The sequence below is a fragment of the Dipodomys merriami genome, unplaced genomic scaffold (genome assembly GCF_024711535.1).
Source record: "Dipodomys merriami isolate MVZ:Mamm:240054 unplaced genomic scaffold, mDipMer1.0.p SCAF_45, whole genome shotgun sequence".
Taxonomy (NCBI): Eukaryota; Metazoa; Chordata; class Mammalia; order Rodentia; family Heteromyidae; genus Dipodomys; species Dipodomys merriami.
This window is the reverse complement of record NW_027206013.1, coordinates 4,920,962-4,933,808: the sequence shown is the minus strand read 5'-3', so window position 1 is coordinate 4,933,808 and position 12,847 is coordinate 4,920,962. Positions and strand designations below refer to the sequence as shown.

At 47.5% G+C, this 12,847-nt stretch overlaps 1 protein-coding gene across 1 annotated transcript; it reads left to right on the top strand.

The window, feature by feature from the left end:
* Positions 1 to 7,806: 7,806 nt before the first annotated feature.
* Mif (macrophage migration inhibitory factor) lies at positions 7,807 to 8,682 on the top strand. The gene is made up of 3 exons (XM_069994777.1): positions 7,807 to 8,023; positions 8,221 to 8,393; positions 8,497 to 8,682. The coding sequence occupies exons 1-3, from the start codon at positions 7,916 to 7,918 to the stop codon at positions 8,561 to 8,563; spliced, it is 348 nt and encodes a 115-aa protein (XP_069850878.1). The 5' UTR covers positions 7,807 to 7,915; the 3' UTR covers positions 8,564 to 8,682.
* The last annotated feature ends 4,165 nt before the right edge of the window (positions 8,683 to 12,847 follow it).

Below are 12,847 nucleotides of genomic sequence, written 5' to 3'. Positions count from 1 at the left end.
TAAACTCACAAAACTCTTTCCCTGGGACCCTGCCCCCTAACCATGACCCTATGTAAGCTTTTCCACCCCTGCTGCCATTACACCATGCCTCATATCTCCTGACTATCCTCAGGACACCTTGGGTGTCTCTCTTCAACTCTCCCTTAGAGTTGATCTGGTCTGTTGACATTGTTTTCTTTAAAACCTTTATGACTCAGTTTCCTAACAATATTAACTGCATTCGAGGCTGCAAGTCTTTGGGACATGAGCCTACCCCCACTCACCAGCTTTCTAATAAAGATTCCCAAATCAGCTTCTCAAAATGTGGCTTCTTGTATCTCATGATCAAATTCCTGTATAACAGTATTTTCTTGAGGACTAATAGAGTTGAACATATTTTTATGCACTCAATAAGGCCATTTATATATACATTGCTTCTATTTTCATTGGCTTGTCTTACTATTTTAAAATTGTAGTAGTATTTTAAATATAGTTTGGGTCCCAGTACTTTATTGGTACAGGTATTTTACAAGTATGTTCCTTCAGTTTTAGTTTGCCTTTTAAAATTTTCTTAAGGGCTGGGAAGGTGGCTCAGTGGTAGAGCGCTTGCCTTGCATGCCCGAGGCCCTGGGTTCAATTCCTCAGCACCACATAAGCAAAAAGAAAAAAGCCGGAAGTGGTGCTGTGGCTCAAGTGGTAGAGCGCTAGCCTTGAGCTGAAGAGCTGAGGGACAGCGCCCAGGCCCAGAGTTCAGGCCCCATGACCGGACCCAAAAAAAAAAAAAAAAATAAATAAATAAATAAAATTTTCTTAAGTGCTTATGAGAAGAAAATTTTACTTTTATAAAATTCAGTTTATCAATTTTGTGTTTTTATGGTTCATGTTTTTATGCTCCAAGACATTTTTTATTCTAATAGTCTAAAGATTTACTTCTAAATATTTGAGTTTTCAATTTTACATTTATGTTAATGATTAATTTCAAAACTTTTTTTTTTGTTGGTCATGGGGCTTGAACTCTAGGCCTGGGTGCTGTCCCTCAGCTCTACACTTGAGCCACAGCACCACTTCCAGTTTTCTGAGTGCTTTATTGGAGTTAAGAGTCTCACGGCCTTTCCTGCCTGGGCTGGCTTTGAACCATAATCCTTAGAGCTCAGCCTCTTGAGTAGCTAGGATTATAGGCATGAGCCACCAGTGCCAGGCTTAAAAACTTTTGTGTACAATGTGACATAAGTATTAAAGTCTCTCATTTTCATTTTCAATAGATAATTATGCTGGGAGCTGGGAGTTCATGCCTATAATTCTAACAACTCAGGAGTCTGAAATCTGAAAATCCATTTTCAAAGCCAGACCAGGCATACAAATCTGAGAGACTGTTATCTCGAATTAACCAGCAAAAAGCCAGAAGAGTAGTGTGACTCAGGTGGTAGAACTCAAGCCTTGACCAAAAAAGCTAAAGGATCTCACAAAGTCCTAAGTTCAAGCCCCAATACCAGGACACACACACACACACACACACACACACACACACACACACACACACACACACTGCATAACCAGTAGTACCAGCACTATTTGCTGATAAGATTGTCTTTCCCTTACTTCTCAAAGCTTCCCCAGGCCCTCTCCTCAGGCTATACAGAGTTTCAAGAAAGGTAGTAATCTTCACCATGCAAAAAGTACAACACTCTCACAAACAAAATGTTGACAGCTAACATGTGTATCAGGGCTGTGCTATATACTTGACAAGACATTGGCTCTTTTAGTCCCAGTGAGGATCATGTGAAATTAGTGCTTGTATTGAGATAGAATATTGCAAGAGAACCAGGGCACTGTTCCAGAGGCCTTAGCAGGGAGGCTGCATTTCTGGGGCAGATGTCAGTTTGTCACCTGCTCAAGCCTATGGGCTCACACAGGCACCGAGAGCCACACACTCAGAGTTGTCTTTGGAGGCAGACCATGAAAGTGCTCCTAGGAGGCCTAGGGGTAAGGAAGTATTGAAATGCATAGTCATATCCAATTGGAGGTGATACAGTAAGTCTTATGAACACCACAGGTGCTCTGAGTGGAGATAAAATATGCCTGATGTGGACAATGGGAAATAACTAGAAGCAAGCCCAGAAGCTATCTGACCTTCAAGCAAAGAGTCCTAGGGGCAGAACATGAGGTGGGAGAGTGAAGACTATGCCAGCGCCTGGCTGGCTCACACCTGTAATCCTAGCTATCAGGAGGCTGAGCTCTGAAGATTGTGATTTAAAGCCAACTCCAGCAGAAAAGTCCATGAGACTCTTATCTCAAAACAACCACCAAAAAGGTTGGAAGTGGAGCTGTGGCTCCAGTAGTAAAGTGCCAGCCTTGAGCAAAATCCTCAGGTACAGAGCCTAAGCTCTGAGATCAAGCCCCTGGACTAGCGCACACACACACACACACACACACACACACACACACACACACACACACACACACACACACACACACACACACACACACACACACGTCTTGGCTCTGCTGCTGGGATGAGAGTGTAAATGGGGAAAAGGAATGCACAGTCTCCAATTCTACCCCAATGCCCATAGAGTTTCTATCCTGTGAGTTTATGATCTGATCTGGAATACTTGGCTACCACGCAACAATTTCAACATTTTCTGGATACCTACTGATACCAGGAACTGGTATTTGTCATCCTGTCGTTTAATCTCCAGACACATAGATGGGGAAGGACTTACCATGTCTTTTTTAGATGAAGAAACTGAGGCTCTAAGGTTTGAGCAACTAAGCCCAATTACTTTGTTCTGGCCAATGTCCCAGTGCCTTATGGGATAAGCTGGCAGTGAATACTGGCTCCCTGTGTTAATCAGCTTCCCACTACTGTGGCAAAATACCTAAGATAGACAACTTATAAGACAGGTTTATTTTTGGTCACATTTCAGAGGCTTCAGTCCATGGTTGTTTATGTGGATCTGTTAATTTTGGGCCTGTGGAAAGGCAGAATAACTGGTAAAAGCATGACTGGGAAACTGCAGGGAGGCAAAGAGGCAAAGAAAGAGGGAAAAGGAGGGGCCAGAGCCTTTCAAGGGCACGCCCCTCCTCCCCTTAATGACTTAACTTCCTTCTGCCGGGCTTTTTTTCCTAAAGGTTGCACTGCCTCTCAATAGTGTCATGCTCTGTCAACCAAACTTTTAAAACATGGGCTTGAGGAGACACATCCAAATGATAGCATTCCTTACTCACCCAGCCTAGGCCCTTCCTTTGCAGTGTGTCTCCTGGCAGACATTTTAAAAGTCCTGTATCTTCAAGTTCAGCTAGATGGTGTAGGGCAGGAGGGGACAGAGAGGATAGCAAGCCTTGTTCCACTATGACTAAAGAGTGATGGGGATGTTTTTTCAAATAGCTTTTCTGTGACTTTTCTTATATATGATGTCTTGAGAATGGGCACAAGACGAGTAAATCAAGATGGGGCAGCTGATTTTTCCCTGTGGAGTACCTGGTATAGTCCTGTCAAGGAACATGGCACGGGGGGTGGGGGGGAGGTCTTGAATGCCTTTGGAAAGGTGGGAGCACTTCAGAGAAGCCAGATAGGTCTCCAGCTAGCTTTTAGGAGAGATGGTAAGGGGAAGAGCAGGTGGCTTCCCAGCTGTGTCTATTCCTCCTTGACTCCCTATTGTGGTTGACAGCCCATGGAGATGGTCAACCAAAGGGCCAGCTATCCACCCACAGGATCTGCCAAGGCACTCATGGGCAATTCCTCCTTATCCAGCTTATGTTTTTTTGTTCCCCTTTCATTTTCTCTGCCCATCATCCCTTACCTGTGGATCTCTCTACCAGCCAGGAATTGCAATGAGTCTGCACCTGACAGAAGTCCCAGAAGACTGTACCATGCGAAGAGAAGGGCTTGCTATTCTCATGTAACTAAAAGGCAACTGAAAGGCCTGGGTCAAGCTCTGGGGCCCTTTAGGTTTCTATTCCTCCTTCCTTGGCCTGCATTTTTGAAGCTCCTGCTGGCCTGACACCTACTATACATTCAAGGGTTGTGTCTAATTCTAAGCAGGGAATAGGAAGAAGGGAGCATGATGACGTTTCTATTGACAAAACAGACACTTGTCCATAAACCCAGGACACTGGACTCACCACAGCCAAACTCTATGGCCATAGAGACTTAGGAAAAAGTCAAGGTTTCAATCAAACAGAACATGGATGCTGCTGTCAGTGAGTATGAAAGGGCATCCTGATACATTTGACCATTACAGGCACATAATTGTTGAGTTCTAAAAATGTTTTCTTCAAATCATAACCACTCACCATAGTTTTAGCTGCTCATAACAACACACATTTATTATCTCACCATCTGCATGTGTTAAAGAGTCCAGTACAATATGGATGGGTCTTCTGCTTAAAGTTTCACAAGGCTGAAGTCAAGGTGTCTGAAAGTCAGCTATGGAGGAATCTTCTTCCAAGTTCACATTGTCTATAGATTTCAGCTCCTTACAGTTGTATGACTGAGGTCTCTGACTTCATCTCAGTAGCTGCCAAGTTACTGTCTCCTGCCCCCTGTGTCTAAACATGGTTTTTCCTCTCTCTCACTTGCCTGCCATTGAAATATACCTCCTTCCACTGTCCCCTTGGTTCCTTACATGTCCCCATCTCCATCTTCAAAGCAAATAAGAGCTCATTTAGTCCTATTTTGAATCTCTCTGGCTTCTTCTACCATACCTTCCTGACTCTAGTTGGAGAATGTTCTCTGCTTTTAAGAGCTCAAGTGATTATCTCGGACCCACCCAGATACTCCATGATAATCTCTATATTAAGGTCGATATCCCAAATTACATGTGTGAAATGCCTTTTGCCATGTAAGGTAACATATTCACAGGTTCCAGAATTAGGATGTAGACATCTTTGGTGGTCGTCTACCTACAATGGAGGTAACTGGGTCAGGGCATAGGCATACAGCAACATTCCATGGATCTGTCTTCACTTGCCACCTGAACATGAAGCTTTAACTCACAAACAGAAGTATGGGAACAGACTTGGGGAACAGACTTGGAGAACAGGACAGGTGCTGGGGTCACATGGAACTGGGACTTTCCTAAGGTACCAAGGTCTGTAGGATGAGTCAGAGTCTGATGAGGGAAAGTATGAGCCAACTGCATCTCAGGACCAACCCACAGAGCCAGATGCAGGAGCCCAGGCATGGAAGGTAAGGGGAAGCTAGCAAGGACTAGGTCAGCACATGTGACAGTATTGCCTCTAGTATCCAGGGGACCACTTTAGCCACTTGGCCCTCAAACCAACTCCATGACACTATTGTCATGTCCAAATTACAGGTGTGGAAACAGGCTCAGAGTGGTTAGCTAAGTCTGAGGAATTGGAACATCTGCTCAGATGCCCTTCTGGAAAGTTGAAGATGACTGCTACTGGAAAGAGCTGAGGAGGGCAAGGGAAAATGACAAGTAGCTAAGGAAAGACACTCTATGCTCTGGTAACCACCTGAAATTTTAAGAGGCACCTTTATAGGGGCAGCATGATACCTGCTGGTGAGGCTCCATTTTGTCACTTGTACCAACTATTACAGAGAATAGGCCAACCAGCTGCTGGCTCTGCAATCATCTGCCTGGAATTACTCAAGCTCACTGCGCACATTACAATGGGCAAAGCAGGTCAGAGACAAATCAGTTGTTTTGGGGTCAAGAAAGAGACCCCTTTCACAAGGAGTGGCCCACCACAGGGGAATCACAACTGTACAGGAGAAAGGACAACTGATTATCAGAGCATTTTGACTCAGTGGCAGAGAATGGAAGGTGGGAAAAAGAGAAGACAAAGGGAAAGTGGAGGGAAGTACATTCCACTGGCAGGCAATCAGCCTTAGGAGGAAAGTCATGCACTTAGGTTTGACATAGGGAGCAGATGACACTGATGTGCCCACTGTGAGCTGCTGAAGCTCAAAGGAGCAACTCCAGCTGTAGACATCATATGGAACATCATCAGAACACCTGCAGTTAAGAAGTCTTGGATGCCAGGGCCCAGATGAAGGAAATCAACACTTACACTCTATTTGCATAAACGGGTCTTCTGATTGGAGACTGGCTGGTGATCTGGTGGCATCTGAGTCTCAGTCATGTATCTTTGCTATACCACAAGGCTATCACCAAGGCCAGTGTTGGCTATGTCATCAAAATTGAACTGTGCTTGTCAGAGACCCAAAGACAGGACCTTCCTGGAAAATTCCAAACACTTCACCAAATGCAGCATGCTCCATCCGTGGTCTTGAGCGACAGATCTCCAGCATATGCAGAATCCTGATTCCACTCAGATTAGAGGTGCCACATAGCCCTGCCCCTCTGCCCTATGATGACAGACATTGAAGATTCCTTCTACCTCTACCCTGAATAGCCAGAATCCTAATCTGGTTGCCACTTGCTTCTCTTCCTGCTATGTCATCACTGTCTTCATGGCAGTACTTCAATTGCCCAACAAGACATCCCAACATTAGGTCAATTAGGCTAGGAGTCTTTGCTGCCACAGAGGCTTCCTCTCACTATACCAAGACAGTGAAGAACAACAATAAAGTCAAATAGTTTATGGTATTTAAAGGCAAGATTGGGTGGAGGGGGCACTCACAGGTGGCCAGTGGTAGTTTTCCCATCGGCAAAGAGGAAGCAAGTTGCAGAAGCAGAGCTAGCAGTTAGTGATTACAAAATGGCAATCATAATTCCAGTCATTCCAATAACCAAGGCCATACGTCACTGTCCTTATCCTAAATCTTCCGATCAAAGAAGCATGAGCCACAGCGCCACTTCCGGTTTTCTAATAGTTTATTGGAGATAAGAGTCTCCTGGCCTTTCTTGCCTGAGCTGGCTTTGAACCGTGATCCTCAGATCTCAGCCTCCTGAGTAACTAGGATTACAAGCATGAGCCACGGCGCCCGGCTTTTGGGATTTTTCCATTTAATGACTATCCTGGAGTTTTTCTCTACAGGGAGATCCTGCTTTTCAAGTTTGGCCCTTTTATTCTACTTACTTTGCAAATTTCAGTAAAGGCCAGGCCTTAGTTTGTTCTATTCCTAGGGTCTGCACTTAGGTTCCTCAGGTAACCTGGGGCTTCTCAGATTACCCAGTTAAATCTCATTTTTCCTGGGTCTAATTAATACTCTACTTGTTCAATTTAACCTGGTTCTAACAGCAGCCAGCCAGCCATTCCGCTGGTACTCAGTTTACTGGAGGCTAGAGCTTACCATTAGTGAAGGAAGGATATGGAAGGCAAGGGCTCTCTGAGAGGGCATCCCTGCTGGATCTGACTTCCTTCTAGAGTTTGCTGCCCAGAGGTGCAGGGGCGTGGGATAACAAACCCCAAATATACTGAGGGTTGGAGGAGCAAAGCTCAGTATCTCTGCTTCACACCCTCTTCCCTGCCCCTCTTCTTGGTTCCCCCTCCCCGCCCCCCCACTCCCCCTCACACGGAGCCTGCAAGCGGAGAACGTTAGCCCTTGAAGACTAGGAACACAAAAGGTCTCAGTGAGTGTGGCTGAATGGCCGAGCTCCCAGAGGGCAAGGTCCATCTGCCCCATTAACCGCCATCCTCATTCCAGGCACAGAAAGAGAAAGAGTCAACCATCCGCGCCCAAGAAAAAGGGCCAACAAAGACAAGAAGGGGACCAGTACACTTGCTGGCGCCACGTGGAGCACAGACCTGAAAGACGCACGCAGCGCGTACGTGCCGGCCAAGGCAGGCGCACGGGGGGAGGAGCTTCGGCCGGCGGTGACGGCGCGCGAGGGGCGGGGCCCCCGGGCCTGGGGCGGGACCTCCGCCGGCGGCAGCGTCACGGGAGGCGGGGCCGCATTCGGGGCGGTGCGGGGCCTGGGTCACGTAGCTCATGTACCCGGGTTTCGGCGTGGGGAGCGTCTTCTAGTGCTCGCACCGCCGTTCCGCTGCCCTTCCCGCCATCATGCCGATGTTCGTCGTGAGCACCAACGTGCCCCGCGCCTCGGTGCCGGACGGGCTCCTCTCCGAGCTCACCCAGCAGCTGGCGCAGGCCACGGGCAAGCCGGCGCAGGTTTGCGGGGAGGGTGCTTGGCCAGGGTGCGTTCGCGGAGAGATGGTCAGCCGGGGCTGCTGGGCTGGGGGTGGGGATGGGGGTGGTGGGGGGCACAGGATGGTGGCTCAAGTGCGGAAAATAGATGCCTGGGGCGCAGCCGAGCCCGGCCGGCCGGCTGCTCAGACCCTCCGCCCCTGCCCCCCCCCACCCCGCAGTACATCGCCGTGCACGTGGTACCGGACCAGCTCATGGCCTTCGGCGGCTCCAGCGAGCCCTGCGCGCTCTGCAGTTTGCACAGCATCGGCAAGATCGGCGGCGCGCAGAACCGCACTTACAGCAAGCTGCTTTGCGGACTGCTGGCCGAGCGTCTGCGCATCAGCCCGGACAGGTGCGTTGGGGAAGCGGCCGCGGGTGGGAACGCGGACCGGCCCGCGAGCCGCTCCCCGGAGATGGTGAGGTTGTTGACTGAGCCCATCTCCCATCTCTCTTAGGATCTACATCAACTACTACGACATGAACGCGGCCAACGTGGGCTGGAATGGGGCCACCTTTGCCTGAGAAGCACCAGCATGATTTCGCTAGCACAGCCTCACCCCGGCCCCTGCAGCTCTCAGTGTAAAGTGCTCACCACCCTCCTCCTTCCGGGTGAGGAGAAATAAATGGTTTAGAGACCACAACTGTATTGGCTTCCTTGATTTGCGGAGGAATTGGTGCCTGCCGGGGACATTGACACCCCCCCCCCACACACCCCCGCGGAGCTCGGGCCTGGAAGGGGTGTCAGGTCTGGTAGGGTTGGGTGACGCCCAGTGTTGGGCCTGGAGAGGTTGGTCTACTGCCTGGAGCCACAGACCCTGGAATCACACGAATCTGAGTCACCCCGTTTTTGGCTCTGCCCTCAGGGACAGGTTCAGTGCTCTTGGCAGGTATCCAGAGTCGTGTTGTCTGTTGTAGGGCAGTTCCCTTCATTGCTCTGAGGTGGGTAGAAGAAAGAACTGGGATCAAACTGTTTGGCTTAGAGAGTAGATCCATTAGCCAGTTGTGAACTCGCTTTTTCTCCATGTTCCAGATGGGCTAAGGATAGCATAAAGAGAGAGAGAGATCGTTTTCTTGAATCTTTTTTAGGGCAATGCTTCAGTTTCTTTCATTGATAGAGCAATATGAAAATAGTAATTTATCACTTTTTTGTATGTAACAGTAAGCAAATACTGTTGGACTACATAGCAACGAGAAAAAAAATAACCAAAATAGCAATCTAGATAACGTAAGAAACTTTTGATTCCAAAAGAGCAGTTTAAGGCTGGCACCAGTGGTCTACACTTGAAATCCTACCTATTCAGGCTGAGATCTGGGGATCACTGTTTAGTTATCTGGGACAGGAAAGTCTGTTAGACTTTTAACTCCAATAAACCACCAGAAAGTACCAGCAGTGGAGCTTTCGTTCAAATGGTAAAATGTTAACCTTGAGCAAAAGCAGCTCAGTGACAGCTCCCAGGCCCTGAGTGCGAGCCACAAGACTGGCACACAAGCCAAGAAAACTTTAAAAAATTGTAAGGAAGGGGCTAAGAAGGTGGCTCAGTGGTAGAGTGCTTGCCTTGCATGCATGAGGCCCTGGGTTCAATTCCTCAGTACCACATAAGCAGAAAAGCCAGAAGTGGCGCTAGCCTTGAGCTGAAGAGCTGAGGACAGCTCCTAGGCGGAGTTCAGGCCCCTTGATAGGCAGGAAAAAAAAAAATTGTAAGGGGGAGGATCAGGTGGTGGGGGATGGGGGAATATGGGAAGGGGAAACAAAGAGGAGCCAATAATGCTTGATAAGAAATGTACTTGTTTGGGGGCTGGGAAGGTGGCTCAGTGGTAGAGCGCTTACCTTGCATGCCTGAGGCCCTGGGTTCAATTCCTCAGCACCACATAAGCAAAAAGAAAAAAGCTGGAAGTGGCGCTGTGGCTCAAGTGGTCGAGTGCTAGCCTTGAGCTGAAGAGCTGAGGGACAGCGCCCAGGCCCAGAGTTCAGGCCTCATGACCGGACCCAAAAAAAGAAATTTACTCCTTCGTTATCTTGCCTATGTAATTGTAACTCCTCTGTATGGTATTCTCACAATTTAAAAAAAAAAATTGTAAGGAAGACACGGGAGTTTGAAGCCAGCCTGACAACAAATATTTTTTGTCTTAAAAAAAAACTTAAGGGAAAAGCTGGGTGCTAGTGACTAATTTCTGTAATCCTAGCTATTCAGGAGGCTGAGATCTGAGGATTTTGGCCTAGACAGCCTGGACAGAAAGTCTGATACGCTTATGTCTAATTAGCCACAAAAAGCCAGAAGTGGAGCTGTGGTTCAAGAGGTTGAACACAATCCTTGAACACAAAAGCTCAGGGACAGTGACCAAGACTTGAATTCAAGCCCCAGATACAGATGCACACAAAAAAAGGCCAATCATTGGTGGCTCACGCTGTAATTAAAAACCAACAGAGAAAGCTGGTGCTGGTGACTAATGTCTGTAATCCTAGCTACTCAGGAGACTGATCTGAAGATTGTAGTTCAAAGCCAGCCTGGGCAGGAAAGTCTGAGACTCATCTCCAGAAAACCGCAAGTGGTGCTGTGGCTCAAAGTAGTAAAGTGCTGTCCTTTAGCAAAAAACTCAGGGACAGCACCCAGGTCTCCCAAGTTTAAGCCCTACAACCAAAAAAAAAAAAAGGTAGAGATCATGTTTGCCTGGAATAGTCAAGGCCCTGGGTTCAGTTCCCAGTATGCACATATGTTCTGAAGTATGTTTCAGTTTCTTTAACTTTTAAAAAAATGAATGCCTAAAATGAGGCTCACTATGATATTTTCATGCCTGTGTACTACATACTTCAGTCATATTTATCCTATTTCTCTTTTTCACTGTGCTTCCTACTTTCATGTTTATTTTTAAATATGAGAAAAATATATTTGTCTTCCTATGTCTTGATTATTTTACTTAACATATTCTTCCATCCATTCTCCTGCATATGACACAATTTGATTTTTTTTTAGTAGGTCGTGGGTTTTGAACTCTGGGCCTGGGTGCTGACCCTCAGCTCTTCAGCTCAAGGCTAGCGCTGTACCACTAGAGCCACAGCGCCACTTCCTGTTTTCTGGTGGTTTATTGGAGATAGTCTCACAGACATTCCTGCCAAGGCTGGCTCTGAACCACAATCCTCAGATCTCAGCCTCCTGCATAGCTAGGATTACAGGCGTGAGCCACCAGTGCCCAGCTACAATTTGATTCTTTATGGCTGGATAATACTCCATTTATATTTATGTCATACTTTATCCATTCTGTTTTCAGTGAGCTAAATCCTCATCATAACAGTTCCCTGATAGTACACCAGGCTGATAGTAGTCACATTTTATAGTTAAGTGGCTCTGAAAATTTTTCAGGGGTCTGGTTCACCCTGCTAGGAAAATGAATTGTCAACAAAATCACTGTCTAGGTCCAGTGTAGTAAGGATCCCTCAAACTCAGGCTCCTTTTTTAGGGAGTATGGGACTGGTAGGACTACTGGGCTTCTTCAGTACCTACATTATAGAGGCCTGGCTGTTGCCTTTGGGCAGAATTTGCCCTCACTAAGTAAGTCAAAGCAAGTCTTAATATTGACCTTTTGGAAGAAGTGCAGGACGGGTGCTGCATGGGCCCAGAAGCCTCTTTTAATTCTGACTGGAAGTGAGAAACAGACCTTTTCTTGAGTCATCAAGTAGTTACAGGGATGCCTCGTGGGTACAGAGAAGCTGCCGGAAAGGCCTAGGGCCCTGAGTAGGCAACACAGGCTCCTTCCTGGGAACGATTGCCAAAAACCTAAACTATGCCTGGTGACTTTGCAGATTACTTATCTGGCACTGGTGAACACCTGACAGGACATTTTAGGTATCTAGACCAAGTATGACAAGTCATGGGCAACTTCAGAACCACCCAGCCCAGTGCCCACAGGAATTTTTCCAATGTGGTTCCATACCTTCCCTTCCTTTTCTTCCTTTCCATCTTGCATTGGTGCCCTCCCTTGATAGTTTATAAATCTGTTGCTGCTCAGCTCCCAAGACATCTCACCCTCAACCCAGCTCAGTCTTGGACTAGAAGAGTAGTGAGGATGTTTAGGGTGATGTTTAGGAACAGGAAGGAGAATCAAAGCTCAAGGGAATCTGGAAGGATAAGGTCTCTTGCTGCTGTGTGGTAGATTCCTTCCATAAAGGTTCCACCAAACAAGACACTCCTTAGCTTACCACAGCCCCACTAAGTCTCTCCAGCAACTCTCAGGCTCTGTCCTCAGAAATAAAAGGGCAAAGAACCCTATTCTGTCTCTGTGCGTGGCACCTGCTGCAGCTGAAGTCCCACTCATTTCAGCACGGATGGGGGCTGGGACCACATTGGATCTGAGCACCTGCTGTGGAGCAGGCTGTCCTTCAGCCTTGGCCTTTGTCACATCCTTTCAGCTCTCCTAGCCCCACCCTCTCAAGTCTGAGACAGCTTTGTCCAAGTCCCCAGTTCCAAGCTCAGAACCCTGCTCTGCCCTACATGGCCCCAACCTGGCTTCATGGGACTCAAGGCAAAACTTTTCCTTTCTGTCCTATTTTTACTCTCAGAACCTGCACCACAGAGAGCAAACAGGCCCAGGTCTCTACCTAGTGTTCTAGTCCAACTCGCTCATTTCACAGATGAAGACACTGAGCCCTGGGGTGCCCTGGGTCTGCTACCAAGTTGACTGCATAGCTCCTGGGCACAGCTGTACCCTTGTTCCATTTCCCCAGTTAGGACCCTCACTTCAGGGCCTCACATGAGCGATGGAGGCTATCCCTAGATAAAGTTGGTGTCTCTGGGAGGCAGAGGAGGCAGG